The sequence below is a fragment of the Capsicum annuum genome, chromosome 9 (assembly GCF_002878395.1).
Source record: "Capsicum annuum cultivar UCD-10X-F1 chromosome 9, UCD10Xv1.1, whole genome shotgun sequence".
NCBI lineage: Eukaryota > Viridiplantae > Streptophyta > Magnoliopsida > Solanales > Solanaceae > Capsicum > Capsicum annuum.
The window spans coordinates 215,839,030-215,855,760 of NC_061119.1; the positions used below are offsets into that span (position 1 = coordinate 215,839,030).

The 16,731-nt window shown below is 33.8% G+C and overlaps 2 protein-coding genes across 5 annotated transcripts in view; both read right to left on the reverse strand.

The window, feature by feature from the left end:
- Positions 1-6,260, reverse strand: part of LOC107840974 (uncharacterized protein C3F10.06c) — a 27,326-nt gene extending 21,066 nt beyond the window's left edge. Inside the window, exons 1-4 of one of the 4 annotated variants that reach the window (XM_047396583.1) lie at positions 5,905-6,260; positions 4,216-4,347; positions 3,252-3,409; positions 2,012-2,705 (exon numbers count right to left, since the gene is read on the reverse strand). In XM_047396583.1, coding sequence (XP_047252539.1) covers positions 2,012-2,705; positions 3,252-3,409; positions 4,216-4,347; positions 5,905-6,190 — 1,270 coding nt within the window. In that variant the 5' untranslated portion in view covers positions 6,191-6,260. Of the gene's footprint in view, positions 1-2,011; positions 2,706-3,251; positions 3,410-3,915; positions 4,348-5,904 lie in introns of those variants that run through there. The other 3 variants (XM_047396582.1, XM_016684941.2, XM_016684942.2) reach the window with 3 other exon arrangements.
- A 1,785-nt stretch (positions 6,261-8,045) lies between these two features.
- Positions 8,046-16,127, reverse strand: LOC107840973 (senescence/dehydration-associated protein At4g35985, chloroplastic). Its single transcript, XM_016684940.2, has 5 exons — positions 15,458-16,127; positions 12,801-12,919; positions 10,981-11,147; positions 9,639-9,723; positions 8,046-8,640 (listed from the first exon to the last, which is right to left on the reverse strand). The coding sequence occupies exons 1-5, from the start codon at positions 16,049-16,051 to the stop codon at positions 8,484-8,486; spliced, it is 1,122 nt and encodes a 373-aa protein (XP_016540426.1). The 5' UTR covers positions 16,052-16,127; the 3' UTR covers positions 8,046-8,483.
- Positions 16,128-16,731: the final 604 nt, after the last annotated feature.

Genomic DNA, 16,731 nt, shown 5'->3' on the forward strand with positions numbered 1-16,731 from the left:
AGAGTTCAAAAAAAAATTATCAAATAAGAGAGTTTATTAGTTGAAAGGGAGGTGTTCTTATTGAGTTGTCTAGGATACAACAGCCTTCTTACAACAACTCTGGACAAGAGTTGAGTTCAGAGCTCCACAATAAGAACACCTCACTTTCAACTAATAAACTCTCTTATTTGACAATTTTTTTTGTGAACTCTACATTAACTTGTATTGGTGTTCTGGTGTTCTTGTTAATCATTAAATGAGCTGGGAAGAGCTCTATTTATAGTAGTAGTATGTTAGTTCATGATGTCATTAGTGACATTTCTTTGCAGTTGCCAATCTTGAAACAAAAAAGCAGTATCTTGTTTTTGACTTCAAAATTGCAGCCAGATTGAAAAGAAAAATAAATGCAACAATTGCTGAAATGATGGGAAGTTATGGAGGCTGAAAATTGCAGCCATGTAGCGTGTGTGGTTTGCTGCCAATTGATGGCATTAAGGTTGGCAGCAATTGCTAACAAGTATAACTGCTGCAACCTTCCACAATGTAAGGTCTTAAAGAGACTATTATAATAATGAATTAGGCATTAAAAAATATTAATGAATATCTGTAGCTCATATAAGTGGGGTGCTAAATTACAGGAGCACTCTCAACGGATTTCACCTATGTGAGTGTGGAGGTAGGCCACTTCCTATGAGAATTGGGCTCATTCTCAAAGACACTCATAAAACCGGGATAGCACAAGGCCGTAACATGCTGGCTATATAGCCCACGTCAACACCTTGACTATTATGTGTAAGCAGTAACTTTTTAATTTCCCTAAGAAGTCATAGTTCAAGTCTGAGACCACTACGACTCTGAAGTAGAAATTACTGTTTTACTAAGTGAAGGTTCAATGCAGAGCACACCTTCATTATGCATGGTAGTTTTCCTTCAGCTAGTAGACTCTCTTGATAATATTAAAATGAGTGGAGGATTGATGTTGCATTTTAATATTATTTAATATTATTATGCATGATTCTTGAAAGTTAGGCAGCATTATAGTGCATTAGTGTTGTTGTTATGTTTCTTCATTAGTTGTCTGCTTTCTTTCAAATTTGGCAGCAGTAATATTATTATTTAATACTATTATGTGCATGGCAATTTGGCTGCCTGCAATTTTTTCAACTTTGGTTGCTTACTTTTTCTTTTCAAAATTGGCAACTTTGAAAAATTTTATGAAATGCATACATATTGCACAAGATTTCTACCTATAAATAGAGGCATTGGTGAAACTACAATAAACTTACAACTAAAAATTACAAGTGAAGAAAATATAAAAAACTATCTTCTTTTTCTTCGGCTAAGGCGTGGATATCTCGCTCTCTTTAAGGAGATTCAAGCCCACTGCAGTAACTGTTTCACCAGTCCAGCAGTTATCTTCTTGACTTGTCCCCTCCAGATACAACAGCCTTCTCACAACAACTCAACAACTCTGGACAAGAGTTGAGTTCAGAGCTCCACAATAAGAACACCTCCCTCAACTAATAAACTCTCTTGTTTGACAAATTTTTTGTGAACTCTACATTAACTTGTATTGGTATTCTAGTGTATTGAAGAGAGGTGAAGCTGTCTCTATTTATAGGCAGAAATATTGCACAATACGTATGCACTTACTTCATAAAAATTTTCAAAGTTGCCAATTTTGAAAAGAAAAAGTAAGCAACCAAAGTTGAAAAAATGCAGGCAACCAAATTGTCATGCACATAATAGTATTAAATAATAATATTACTACTGCCAGGACCTAGACCCACATGGCTTTAAAACGCGTCACTAGAATGAAAGGTCAGCATACTTATATACCAGCATCTCTCCTGGGTTTTGCCATGTGGGACTCCTTATCCTAAGTTGGGATGTTACAATGACACAGCAGAAACTCAGACCACATGCAGAAATATAGCGAAGGGTCAGCCACTCACAAACTCGATAAACTGCACGCTATATTGCTAGATTCAGACGTAATATAAAATTCAATAACAGGACGAATGAAGCATACCAAGCTGAGTTGTGCCAACTACTAAATTCGTTTCCCCCAGCCAAGATATGGAATCATTATCATAAGACTTCTCATCTATGTTCATACGTAGACGCTCCAGGTCTAGTTGTTCTCGAACAGGAAAATGGCCGCTACTTCCAGAAGATTTCGAAGGCTTAATAGATATTTGAGGAGCATTTTCTCCCCGTTGTGCACGGTACACCCTATCCTTTTCGATAATATCAGCTACCTTCTTATTACACGTATCGGGACCCGAACTTATGAGATCATAAGCATGTCTCCAGAAAAGATTTGGTGACAGACCTCTTGCCCAACTTTCCTCGTCGTCTCCAGCTCCAGCTATGTACCTCCAACTAAATTCCGAGGTTGTTCTTTGCTGAAAATTGCTACTTGGGGAGGACGTAGAAACAAGTATTATTGGAGTGAAATCCCACGAATCACAATCGGGTACTTCATTTAACCAGATCACAGTTTTTTGTGAAATCCATAATGGACGTAGTGGTTTCTTCAGCGACAAAGCAATGGAGGCAATATCAGCACCACTCGCCTCCAAATCCTCGGTCCATCCGTCTAAACGCTCATCGACAAGCGCTCGTTCAGTATTCGAGACCCATAAAGGGAGATGCAAGGAACAATCCCAGTTATATGAGTCCTCATTATTAGTATTACCACATTCAATGGAATCATTTGACTCCTGTCCAAACAAATTAACAGAAAATATCAATAAGCACGTGAACACGTAAGGCATTTGTTTGTGTATACGGATGTGCATATGAAGGGGCATAATTACAACCTATCCTAAACAAGCCTACATTGCAAAGTATGCATAAAGTTTAAAGCCTGATGCAGTCATTGACGAGATAGACAAGCAAAAACCCCGATAGATCACAAGCCTTGAATTTCTTTTATAAAAATCGAGATATTTTACTTTCACCGTATCTTTTTCCCCTTTAAGTAAGTATATGGCCTCTAATCTTTCAAAGAACAAAAACATTTGTTGACGGATAATCCCTCCATCCCATTCTATGCGAAGTTGTTTGACTAGGCAATGGATACGTCTATCCAGATTATAAGTACACATGTTACACAAAAATGCTTGATTTTCATGACATCATTCACAAGTGAGAGGACACCACCAATATAATTTTATTCAGGAGAAAGAAGATATCAAAAAAATTCCGCAACTTGAGCAATCAACTAAAAAAGTTATCATACATCAAAAGCGTAAGTCGTTACTTACATTTTTTTCTGCACTTCTAGTCGAGCCAAATTTCACTCTGTAGTTCCAAATGGCACGATTCAATACACAGGTCCAAATAGGTATTGTCTTTGACATACTATCCGGAAACCTCTTCCCTTTCCTCGTTGAATCAACAATCATACAACCTCCCTTCTGTCCTAACCATCAATTAGAAATTAGCTTCCAACTATATCATGTATATAAACAAAGATCGTACACCGCCAACCATCAAAGTAAACAAAGATATTATATATGTTTTATAACGCTGTTAAATGCGAATTATAATTTTAAAAAGGGCAGACCGATGCACAAAGCATCATGCATTTGAATGATTCTGCAATTGAGTTTAGCTGAACAACTGATTTTGTAGACTTCCTAATGACTTTTGGATCGATATGGAATATGATCGTGACTCTAGTGGTGCATGATATAGCCAATCAAGCCACAGACAAACCACGTTTTCAAGCAAGGAATTGACTCAATGGGGTTTTTCACCTAATTCCCTTGGAGTGTATCTCAAACATTGTAACCAGTTAACTTCGTCATAAAAGATGGAACGGAGAGACTTATTTACCAACTTACTAGGTGACATAAGAGGCTTTAAATTTATACACGTATTCATAATACATATTTAAAGCAAAACAATGGAGATAAGGAAGGTTACCAGCAAGCAGGGCAACGTGGAGGTTAAGACAAGAAGTATTGAAAGACCAATCATTGGCGTGTCCATCAGTCGACTTGAAATAGCAAGTAGCATCGAATTTTTGAAAGTACCAAAGACCACAAACAAAGGTTTGCTATTTAACAGTTAAACTTTCAGCATCCAATCAAATATCATAATATAATAAGTTATGGTCTAAATTCTTCAATTAATTAAGGAGGCCTTAAATATATAATTCATAAGACCTTAAACAAATACACATATTTATAAGAGATCCAAACAAACGAATTATTGTTTGTTTACCAGCAAGGAGGGCACCAGGGAGGTTAAGCCCAAAAGTATTGAAAGACCATTTATTGGTGTGTCCATTAGTCGACTTGAAATAGCACGTTGAGTGGAATTTTTGATGGTAGCAAAGACCACAATAGACGTTTTCTATATAACAAGGTCCAATCAAATGTCGTAATATAAATGGAACAGGTATATATTGAAAAGGCCTTAAATAAATACACATATTCATAAGAGACCTTAAATATATACACATATACATAAGAGAACTAAACAAATGAATCATTATTTGTTTGCCGGCATGGAGAGAAAAGTGGGGGTTAAGGCAAAAAGTATTGAAAGACCAGTTATTGGTATATGCATCAGTCAACTTGACATAGCAGGTACAGTAGAATTTTTGATAGTACCAAAGACCACAATAGAGGTTTGCTATTTAACAGTTAACTTTCAGCGTCCAATAAAATGCAATAATACATTAAGTTATGTATCTGTCTTAAATATATAATTCATAAGAGGTCTTTTATATATACACATAGTGTATATGAAAATCAAACAAATGACTCACTATTTGCTCATCAGAAAATAGGGTAACATGGATGTTACTGTAGAAGCATTAAAAGACCAGTTATTGGTTAACTTTCAGCATCCAATCGAATGTTATAATAAAATAAGTTATGTATCTAAATTCTTCAATTAATTAAAGAGACCATTAAATATATAATTCATCAGAGACCTTAAATGTACATACACATATTACTAAGAGAATCGTGGAGGTTAAGGTGAGAGTATAAAAGACCAGTTAATGGTGCATCCATCAATCGACTTGAAATAGCATGTAAGAGTGGAATTTTGATAGAACCAAAGACCACAACGGAGGTTTGCTAATGTCATCTAATAAGTTATGTATCTAAATTCTTCAATTAATCAAAGAGATCTTAAATATATATACTCATAAGAGAGCTTAAATATATACACATATTTATAAGAGAATCAAACAAAAGAATCATTGCTTGTTTGTTACCCTTTACCAGCAAGGAAAGTATTAAAAGACCAGTTATTGGTGTGTCCATCAAACAAAGGTATGCTATTTAATTGTTCAATCAAAGAGGCCTTGAATATATAACTTGAATATATAACTTACAAGAGATCTTAAATATATATACACATACATGTTTATAGGAGAATCAAACAAAAGAATCAACAAAGAGAAAAACATGAAGGTTGATCCGAGAAGGAATTTTTGTGAGAACCAAAGGTTCGTTAGGTCCAGTCTGTGAGTATTCATGAGTCGAGATTCTTCAATTAATATATGTTTATAAGAGGCCATTTGCAGCAAAGAGAGCAACATGGAGGTTGATAAGAAAAGGAATTTTTTCGAATACTAAAGGTTTGCTATTTAACATGGTACATGGTCCAGTGTCGAGATTCTTCAATTAATATATGTTCATAAGAGGATTCATAATTAAACAAGTGAGTCTTACGGAAAGAAGAGCAACATGGAGATTAAGCCAAGAAGTATTGAAAGATCAATTATTGGTGCATCTATCAAACAGAGGTTATTATTTAATACCAATCAGAGAGTATTTATGTATCAAAGATTCTTCAATTAATTAATATATACTCATAAGAGGCCTTGACAGAGGTTTGCTATTTAACACCAATCACAGAGATTTTTTAATTAAGAGGCCTTACAGTAACTCTTACCGGCAAGGAGAGCAACATGGAGATTAAGTCGAGAAGTATTGAAAGACCAGTTGTTGGTATGTCCGTCAGTCGACTTGAAATAGCAAGTCGAGTGGAATTTTTTATAGTACCAAAGACCGCAACGGAGATTTGCCAACAGCGGAAGCTCAGGCCATAGCTGAGAAATCTCACCAACGAATACAGAATCTTCGTATATTGATCTTAAGGCATTGTATAGAGTATTCTCTCTTCTTTTTATGGTTCTTGAAGCTTTGTATATGCTCAAGTTTGCTGGTGAATTCTCCATTGAAATACAGAGTTTTCACATCACAAAATTGGTAAATAGCAGTTTGTGTTTGTGTTTGTGTTAGGTTGTTGATGTCATGTAATAAGGGGAAGTACAAGTTGGGCTTGTATTATAGTTGGGCTACTAGTTGGGCTAGTACTTAAACAAGGGAAAATTTCGTAAAGGGCAAACAACATAAATACCGACAATTGTATAAATAACATAAATATCAACCCTTTTGAAAGTAATTCACTCTCTCTCACTTTTTAAATTACTTTACTCTCTCTCGCTATTAATATACATAACATAGCCGACATATACATAACATTCTGTGTATATGTTGGAATTTTTATAATATGTTTAGAGAGATGGATTTTTTGTAATATTAGAAACATAAGTTGCGTATTTATGTAATTTGTAGTAGTTTTATTATAGTAAAACAGTCTACTTTGTATTTGGGTCACTTGGGAGTTGGGTGTCCAAACTATTCTACTTGGGTGATTTTGAGAATATTTAGAAAATATTTAGGGCAAACAATATAAATCCTAATTGTTTGAAGCTTAATTACACAAAATTTTGATATTTTGTATAATTATTGAAAATCTCTATTTTGGATCTATCGATATACATAATTACCTCTCGATACATCCAACAAAAATACATTTTTTTCCTTTGAAAAAATACATAATTAGCTTCTAATACATTTTTTTCGATTTTGGGTTTGTTGAGATATATAATACAACGAAGATACATTCTTTCCTTTATAAAGATACATAATTAGCTCTCGATATATTTTTTTGATTTTGGGATGGTCGAGATACATAATACATCCAACGAACATACATTTTTTCTTTATAAAGATATATAATCAACTCCTGATATATTTTTGTAATTAGTTGTAAGAGTGAGGATTTGTGTAAATATGATAAGTTAAGCCGTATTTTATCTTATTTTTTCTTAACACTATTTAAGTCTAGATTTGTGAAAAATAACGAGATTTTACTTAATTAAGAAATATAGTAGCATTTTAGCTCCAAAACATATCGGAGTACACTTTGTTCGAACGCATAATGATATCACACATTATAACCGCATGAATAACAATTGTAAAATACATTGTATGCATTCGTATAATAAGGGTATCCGCACATATATAATATCTCTATAGATGAATAAATATCATTCACGTACATAATAATAGAGAAATACATTGTACTCATTCGCATAATAGTGTATCTGCGCATATACAACATCTCTGCCTAATTGTATCCGCATGGATAATAAGTATATATGTGCATATTTGCAATAAAATCTCAAGGCATAATACATAAACATGCCCTTTAACTTGACCTCAGATTTACATCTATGACCTTCAACTTTGGGTATGCACAAGTAGGCACTTAAACTTGTATAAAGTTGAACAAATAGACACATATGTCCTATGTGGTATCCTACGTGGCCAATTCTTGTCCTACATGGCGTCCTACGTGTATTATGTCATATAAGACGTATGTGCCTACTTATTCAACTTTATATAAGTTTAAGTGTTTACTTGTACACACTCAAAGTTGGAGATCACAGATGTAATCTGAAATCAAGTTAAAGGGTATGTTTATGTATTATGCCAAACCCCAAACTATGCCTATAGTTGTGTAGTATTTTCTAAAACTACTACAATAAAAGGTAACTGGTAAAATTGTTGTCATGTGACCAGGAAGTCACGGGTTCAAGCGTTGAAAACAACCTCTATGCAAGGTAAGGTTGCGTACAATACATTTTTGTGGTGGGACCCTTCTCTACTGCGCATAGCGGCAATTTTAGTTAGCTAAGCCACCCATTGTAATGATTCAAATTGTGAAAATATTTTTCAAGCAACTTGGAAAACAATGTCATTTCCATTCCTTCAATGTGTTGCAACAACTTACTTTTTTCCTCTCCATATAGTAAACAACCATATGATATCATAGCTAGTTTAATCCCATAAGTAGGATATGAAAAGAGTAAAATGTACGCAATCCAATAGAATCCTCATTTTTCTCCATAAGTTTTAGAGATAATCATCCAGTACCCTCGGAACTGTGACCAAAGTTGCTACGACATACTTCAACTTCATTGAACTCAATTTTAGCATATTTTTGTCACCCTTTTGTATTGACATGACACCTTTATTACATAAAATGGAGTCCACGTTAAAGATGTCACGTCAGCTAAAAAAGATGACAAAAATACGCTAAAATTTAGTTCAGGGGATAACAGGGACCCGTAAAGTTCGAGCTTGTCGTAGCGAATTTGGTCATAATTGTTTTAGTAGTAACTATTTTCTATTTTTTGCAGCATTGAGTGCACCAGAAGTGACAGAAGAAGCAGGATTAAGTGCCTTCCTAATTTTGAATACATTCCAAGCAGTTCCTGCACAATGTCCTACTGTTGCTAGTGCATCTTCTGTTGCCTCACCTGCATTCTCACCATACCTGTTTCTCATTCAAAAATAAAAAAATTAATAAAACTTATATATATTTCATTTGTGAAAATAAACCATACTGAAACATTACGGATAGCCGTGGAGTAACGGGTAAAGTTGTTGTTGTGTGACTAGGAGGTCACGGGTTCAAACATTGAAAATAGTGTCAGAAATGCGAAGTAAGACTGCGTACAATACACACTTGTGGTGAGATCCTTCCCCGGATCCAGAGCATAGTAGGAGCTTTAGTGCACCCGGTTGCCCTTTATTAAACCATATTGAAACATGAAGAGGTCAGAGCCTTGGGGTAACTGGTAAAGTTGCTGTCATTTGACCAAGAGGTCACAATTCAAGCATTGGAAATAGCCTCTGACAGAAATGCGAAATAAGGCTGCGTACAAACACCGGCCCCAGTGCATAGCGGGAGCTTTAGTGCACCGGACTGGCCTTTTCTAAAGCATATTGAAACATGATCTTATAACCATTGATCCTACTATGTGAAAATAAACAATGTTATATGCTCTAACGAAGCGACAATAACATATCCAGTGTAATCCAACAAGTAGGGTCAGTCTTGTATTACCCTATTGTGAAGGTAGTGAGGTTTTTCTGATATAGACTTTTGACTCGAGTAAAGCATATCAAATTAATCAGGTATTTGGGATTACAAGAAACGCGAGAATGCCACATTAAGCAAAGGGGTATCACGCGACATTGCTTATTGAAAATCCTGCGTACGCCACTAGACTCAACAATGTATGTATGTATGTTATTGCATACCTCTTTGTGTGTGTGTGTATATAATAATGTAAAAGAATATGCATTTCCCATTTACACAATTTGATTTTACTTTCATATGACATGTTTCCATAATTAAGTTCCAAGAACCTTTCGTTATTTCTTAAATTTTGTGTTCAATCAAATACGATCATACAAAATAAATCGAAGAAAATATTTAGCATATCTGTTTGCTTGCTCGTTAGCGCTGTTTTTGGAAATAAGGTATACCTATTAGTGACCATCCTAGTCACAGCACCAGAAGTTGCAGACAATGTTTGTTTTTCAGCAGCTTCAGCAGCATCTAATATCTTGTCTGCATTTTCAATCAGAAAAAATTATCAGTAAACATTCTCGAAATGGAAAAATAGAGAGAATAAGGAGTTGTTTGGACATATACTTTTTTTTCTTTTTTCAAAAAAAAAAAAAATCTGTTGTTTGATTATACATTAAATTGATTTTGTAGGTAGTTTTTGAAAATGAGTTATACAGTGAAATTTTTCGAGATAAACATCCAGTAACCTCAAATTATGGCCAAAATTGCTACGACACACTCCCAACTTCTCAGGAGTCTTTTTACCCCTGAACTCAAACTCAATTTTAGCATTATTTTTGTCACTCTTTTGTGCTGATATGACACATTTATTACATAAAATGAGATTCATGTCAAAGGTGTCACATCAACTAAAAAGTTTGACAAAAATACGCTGAAATTTAGTTCTGGGGTAATAGGATCCCCGTGAAGTTAAGTGTGTCGTAGCAAATTTGGCCATAGTTCAGGGGTACTAGATATTTTACTCAATTTTTTTCAGTAGCATAAATTTAATATTTTTTTCAAGTGAAATGCATTTCCAAACATAACTTCATCTTTAATTTTTTTTTTTCCTCAAATTTCAAATATGTTTGTCCAAACGAGTCCTTAGGGCCTATTTGGACATGAATTATCTTTTTCAAGTAAAATTCTTATTCACTCACAACGCTTCGACTTTTTTCTTTAAGTGTAATACATATCCAAATACAATTTCAATTTTCAAAAGTCATTTTTTTTTAACTTTAAAAACTCTTTTTTACAAATTTCAATCAAATCTATGTCCAAACGCCTATTGACAATGTTGGCTAGTAACTATGTTGCTCCGACTTTATAAAAATGTTATTGAGTGTGTGTCATATCATATAAAAATGACATAATATATAAACATGTCGTTTAACTTAGCCGCCGCAATTACATCTATGACCTCTAACTTTGGGTGTGCTCAAATAGACACTTAAACTTGTATAATATTGAACAAGTAGACACATATATCCTACGTGGCGTTCAACGAGGCCAATTCTTGACCAACATGACGTCCTACGAGTATTATACCATATAGAACGTGTGTATCTACTTGTTCAACTTTATACAAATTTAAATGTCTACTTGTGTATATCCAAAATTGAAAGTTATAGATGTAATTTGAGGTCCACTTAAAGGGTTATTATGCCTTTAAAAATAATAGTGCACATTTTTGAATGATTCGACGTGATTGCAAGAATATTTTTGAAAAATTCGAGTAACATAGTGGTGGATACTTACTGACAGCATCAAGTGAAGCCAATAGAACTTCACCAGGGACCATGGCTAAGAATTTCTTGCCAGCTTCTGACCTAACCATAGGCCCCATAACTGATCCAGTTGCAATTCCAACTCCATTAAGCATTGATTTGCTCATTTTTTCTGTCATTTTTGACAGCTTCCTCACACTACAAAAACATATTCCATGACAGCTTTTAGTACAATCTTTTTGACGTTGTGGACACTAGATGAAAAAACATAAGCACAATCCTTAAACATGTCTTTTAATTTGATCTCAGATCACATTTATAATCTCTAATTTTGGGTGTGTGCAAGTAGGCACTCGAACTTGTATAAAGTTAAACAAGTAGACACATATGTCTTATGTGGCATCCAACGTGGTCAATTCTTATCCTGCGCAGCGTTCTGTGAAGATTATGTCACATAGGACGTGTGTGTCTACTTGTCCAACTTTATATAAGTTTAAATGTCTACTTGTACACATCCAAAGTTGGAGATCATAAATGTGATTTAAGGTCAAGTTAAAGGTCATGTTTATGTATTATGCCAAAAACATAATACATAATCGTGTTCTTTAATTTGGCCTCAGTTCAGATCTATGATTTTCAACTTCAGATGTACATAAGTAGACACTTAAATTTGTATAAAGTTGAACAAATAGACACACACATTCTATGTGGTATGATACACGTAGGATGTCATGTAGGACATGAATTGGACACGTAGAATGTCACATAGGACGCATGTGTCTTCTTGTTCAATTTTATACAAGTTAAGGTGTCTACTTGTGCACACTCAAAGTTGGAGAGCGTAGATGAAAGTTAAAGCCAAGTTAAAGGACACATTTATGAATTATGCTAATAAAAAAACACCCTTTCTCTTTTTACTTTTCGAAGAATGCACGACAACAGTAAAAACTTTTAACGACAATAAATATGGACGTTAACAAAGTGCATTAAAAGCTTTTAACTACATTAATTAATTGTCAGCGGATTCAATATCATCATAGATTTTAGAGGCGTTTACAAAGAGCACTAACATGCACTTGTCGCAAATAATTACCTCAAAAAAATAACTTAGCGCCATTTAAGTTATTGCCGTTAACTAATTGCCGCAAAATTTCTTTTCTGGTCTAGAGATGGTCTCCACATTTATTCTTTTACTGTGTGAAATATCTTAGTACACGCTAAAGGTTGAAATCGAAAAAGGGTATTTGAAAATTAAAGTTGTGTTTGAATATGAAGAAAAAGTTGTAGTCTTACGAACGAAAACTTGAAAAACTCCACAAACCTAATTTTCAAACTTCAAATTCTATATTTCGAGTTTGAAGTTGAAAGGTCAGTTTGATAAACAAACAATTCATCAAATAATTCCAAGTTCACAAGGTCCTATTATTCCTGAACTCAATTTTAACATATTTTTATCACTTTTTTACGCTGACGTAGCACCTTTATTACATAAAATAGACCCCACATCAAAGAGTGTCATGTGAGCTAAAAAGGTTAACAAAAGGTGTTATATCAGCTAAAAAGGATGACAAAATACGTTAAAATTTAATTAGAGAGATAATAGAACCTCTATAATGTTGAAATTTATCGTAGCAAATATGTTCATAGTTTAAGAGATACTACATGCTTTGCTTTACTCTATAATATATCTAGTTTTTTTTAACCTTTAACCTTTTTAACTTTTGACACCTTCAGAATAATAAAGAGATAAAAGAACAATTATTGAGTAGACATAACTATGTTATTTTTCTTTAGCTTTTTGACTAAATGATCATAAAAGATAATGAGAAAGGAATTTTTAGTATATTGTACCGTTTTAGGCTTTCATTGACTGAATTATTTTTATTTGTGGCATTGCCTTTCTTTTTGGTAATAGTAGAACCATAGTTATCTACTGCTGGAATTAAGATAGTTTCACCTCCCTTTTGCACCTGCATTTCACTCAAAAATGAAAATTTTTAGTATCGAATTTCGAGCGAGATAAGCATCGAGTACTCCGTCGAACTATGGTCAAAATTGTTACGACACACATCAACTTCAAAGAGGTCCTATTACCCCTGAACTCAATTTTAGCGTATTTTTGGCACCATTTTGTGCTGATGTGGCACCTTTATTACATAAAATGGAACTCACGTCAATACAAAAGGATGACAAAAATACACTAAAATTAAGTTCGGGGGTAATAGGACCCCGTGAAGTGGAGTGTGTAGAAAATTTGATCATAATTCAGGAGTACCAGATGCTTCACTCATTTAAATATAAAGTGATGATTGTCCAAGATCATATAAGAACAGAACAGACTAGGTACTTATTCAACCAACATTCAAACACATCTTTGGCACGTTTAGGCCTGGACATCTGAAGCACAGATAACATATGAATCCGGACTTTGAGAAGAAAACAAAGTGTTTTGAGTAAAACATTTAGTACCCTCTGAACTATGACCAAATTTGCTACAACAAACACTCCAACTTCACGAGGATCTTATTACCCCTAAACTAAATTTAGCGTATTTTTGTCAATCTTTTTTTAGCGGACATGACACCTTTTGTCACACTTTTTAACTGGTGTAGCCCCATTTTATGTAATAAAGGTGTCACGCCAGTATAAAAGGGTGACAAAAATATGCTAAAATTGAGTTCAGGACGTAATAAGACCCTGTGAAGTTGAAGTGAGTTGTAACAACTGTGCAATAATTCAGGGGTACTGGATACTTATCTCCAAAGTTTTTAGCTAACCTAACTTCAAAAGCAAACTCATCCTAACTTGTACGCTATGGATTCACGTGATATGTATTAAGAAATTCATCAAATATTATTGAGATAATACATCAAAATCCTCCAAACTTATCGCCAAAACTTACTTTAGCACTTAAACTAATATTCTATTTATTTACCCCGTTAATATCTTTAAATTGAATTAATTTCACCCCTTAATATATAATATCACTCTCATAACAGAGAGTGCATCACACTCGCTGATACATCAGCGCCACGTAAATAAAGAATTTTTTTTAAATATTTTATATTATATATTTACATATTTTTAAATATATATAAAATATTTTAAATTAAAAAAATACCACACACTCCATTTTACATCTTCTTCATAACCACCCACCCCTCCTTCCCCTCCCCCTCCCCCTCCCGTCCACTCCCACACCTGCACACACATCTCGTCCACCCCCTACACTGCCACACCTGCACACACACCCATCCACCTCCGTCCACCCCCACACAACAACACATGCACACACACATCAGATTTTTCGGCAAATTTTCGCCGAAAAACGTCATTACCATCATTAAAAAATACCTTAAAATAGTGATAAAAAACTCAACTCACCTGATAAATTCGATCAAATCAACACCAAATTCTCTAAACTCAACAACCAATCATTTCCAACATAGAAAAAGACATAAGACTTAGATAAGTTTATTAATTCTACAGTATCAATTTTATTTTACCAAATTATCCTGAAAAAAAAAAAAACACAATCAAAGATGACTATCAGCCATACAGGGGGAATTAATTCACTTTAAAGTTGTTAAGGGGGTAAATAATTGTCCGATTAATTTAGAATTTAAAGTAAGTTTTGGCCACAAGTTCAGGAGTGTTTCGATGTACTATCTCAATATTATTTACAAATTTAGACTATAAACAGTTATTACTGTACACATATGAACTTGATGAGATCGTTATAAGAATTTATAAACTTTAAATTCTGAATCTAACTTTCTAGTTCTAAATATGACACATTCATACTATCTAAGAGTAAGTTTTGAGTGCTTGGAAGATATTCATACTAGTCTTGAAGATCATATAAGGAAAACACATTTTAAAAAATAAAAGACGATGCAACAACATCAATAACATCAACAGCAAACAACATACCTAGTGTAATCTCATAAGTGGGATCTGAAGAGGGTAAAGTGTATGCAAATCTTAAAATGGTAGAGAGCTTATTTTCGATAGAACCTCGACTCAAAAGAAATGCAAAAGAAAGCATAAGCAACAAATAAAAAAAAAGTAAAGCATCTAATACCTTTGAACTATGACCAAAGTTGCTACGACACACTCCAACTTCACAGGGTCCTATTACCCCTGAACTCAATTTTAGTATATTTTTATCATCATTTTTAGCTGATGTGCCACCCTTTTAACTGACGTGGTACCTTTAACGTGAGCCTTACTTTTATGTAATAAAGATGTCACGTCAGCACAAAAGGTTGGCAAAGTACGTACGCTAAAATTGAGTTCAAGAATAATACGGTGAAGTTGGAGTCTGTCGTAGTAATTTTGATCATAATTTGAAGGGCACTGAATGATTATCTCAAACAAAAATAAAAACAAAATAGTGTGATAATCGAGGCTAAAGAAACAACAAGCCATAATAAAAATCTAACAATACAAAACAACAAGAATAAAACAACAAAAAGTAAAATGTATTAAAAAAAAAAAAAGCAAACCTGATTAGTATAAGCATTGCTACATTTGAAAATCCCTTTAACAATTTGACCAGTACCATTAGCAATTGCCTTAGCCAAAACATCATTATAATCTTCAATTCTTGGTGCAAATTGCTTCCAATCAATATCACTTTTCCTCATTGATTTTGATGAACAAGTAAACAATGCATTTTCTTTAAGGAATGCATCTAATAATCCAAGATTTCCACTACCCTTTTCAGAAAATGTGACACCATAACTCAATGGATGTCCATTTTTAACAAGCAAAGTGAACAAATAATGTAATGAATCAAGTTTTACTACTGGTTCATCTTTTGTTAATGGCCATTGAAGTTCATCACCAACTTTTATGATTGTAGCTACACAAACATCTTCTTCCAATATTGAAAAAATTGTGAAAATTCCATTTGAAAGTTCTATAGATTCTCCTTCATCCATTAGATGAACTTTGCATGATGGAATGTGTAAAAGAACTTCATGTTTGATGTTCTTGATTTGTTGTGTTTGTGTTTGTGTTTGTGTTTGTGTTTGTGTTCGTGAAGGTTGTTTGGCTATGGGGAAACTTTTGGATCTCTTTGTCTTAAAGCAACTCATTTTTTTTTTTTTGGTGTTGTTTTTTTCTTTGTGGCTTGGAAGAACTTTGAGGTATAAAAAGCAATGGAAAGGGTGAAAAAATTATTCTTCTACATATACTAATAATGGCATAATATATATAAATGTCGATTTAACTTAGTGGCGGAGTCGGAATTTTCATTGAGAAGGTTCAATAGTAAATATATGGACTAGTCGAATGGGTTCAGCATCTACTATATATACATAAAAATATTTTCGACCATGTAAAAATAGTACAATTTTTTGTCGAAGGTGGTTTGAATGAACCCCTAGATCCAAGGTAGCTCCGCTACTGCTTAGCCTCATATGTCAGCGACGCCCTCCAACTTTGATGTGCACAAGTAGATATTTAAACTTGTATAATGTTGAATAAATAAACGTATGCGTCCTGTGTGGCATCTACATGACAATCTCACTGAATTGTCACGTAGATGTTACATTGTGTGTTTATTTATTCTACTTTATACATGTTTAAGTGTTTGCAAGTGCATGCTCAAAGTTGAAGGCATAAATGTCAACTGAGACCAAGTTAAAAGACATATTTATGTATTATGCCTATTTTAATTGAGTTAAAGTTATATACGTCGTCACTATACACAATTTTTATGTTATCATGTCACATTATTACATGTTGTAACACATTATTACATGTCACTTACGAG

Bases quoted from the DNA above. Each gene is read 5' to 3' on its own strand.
- LOC107840973 (XM_016684940.2), bottom strand. From the start codon at position 16,051: ATGAGTTGCTTTAAGACAAAGAGATCCAAAAGTTTCCCCATAGCCAAA. The intron at 12,920-15,457 runs GTTTGCTTTTTT...AGTGAAATGCAG, and splicing joins GCAATGCTTATACTAATCAG to GTGCAAAAGGGAGGTGAAAC. The intron at 8,641-9,638 runs GTATACCTTATT...AATGAGAAACAG, and splicing joins ACTAGGATGGTCACTAATAG to GTATGGTGAGAATGCAGGTG.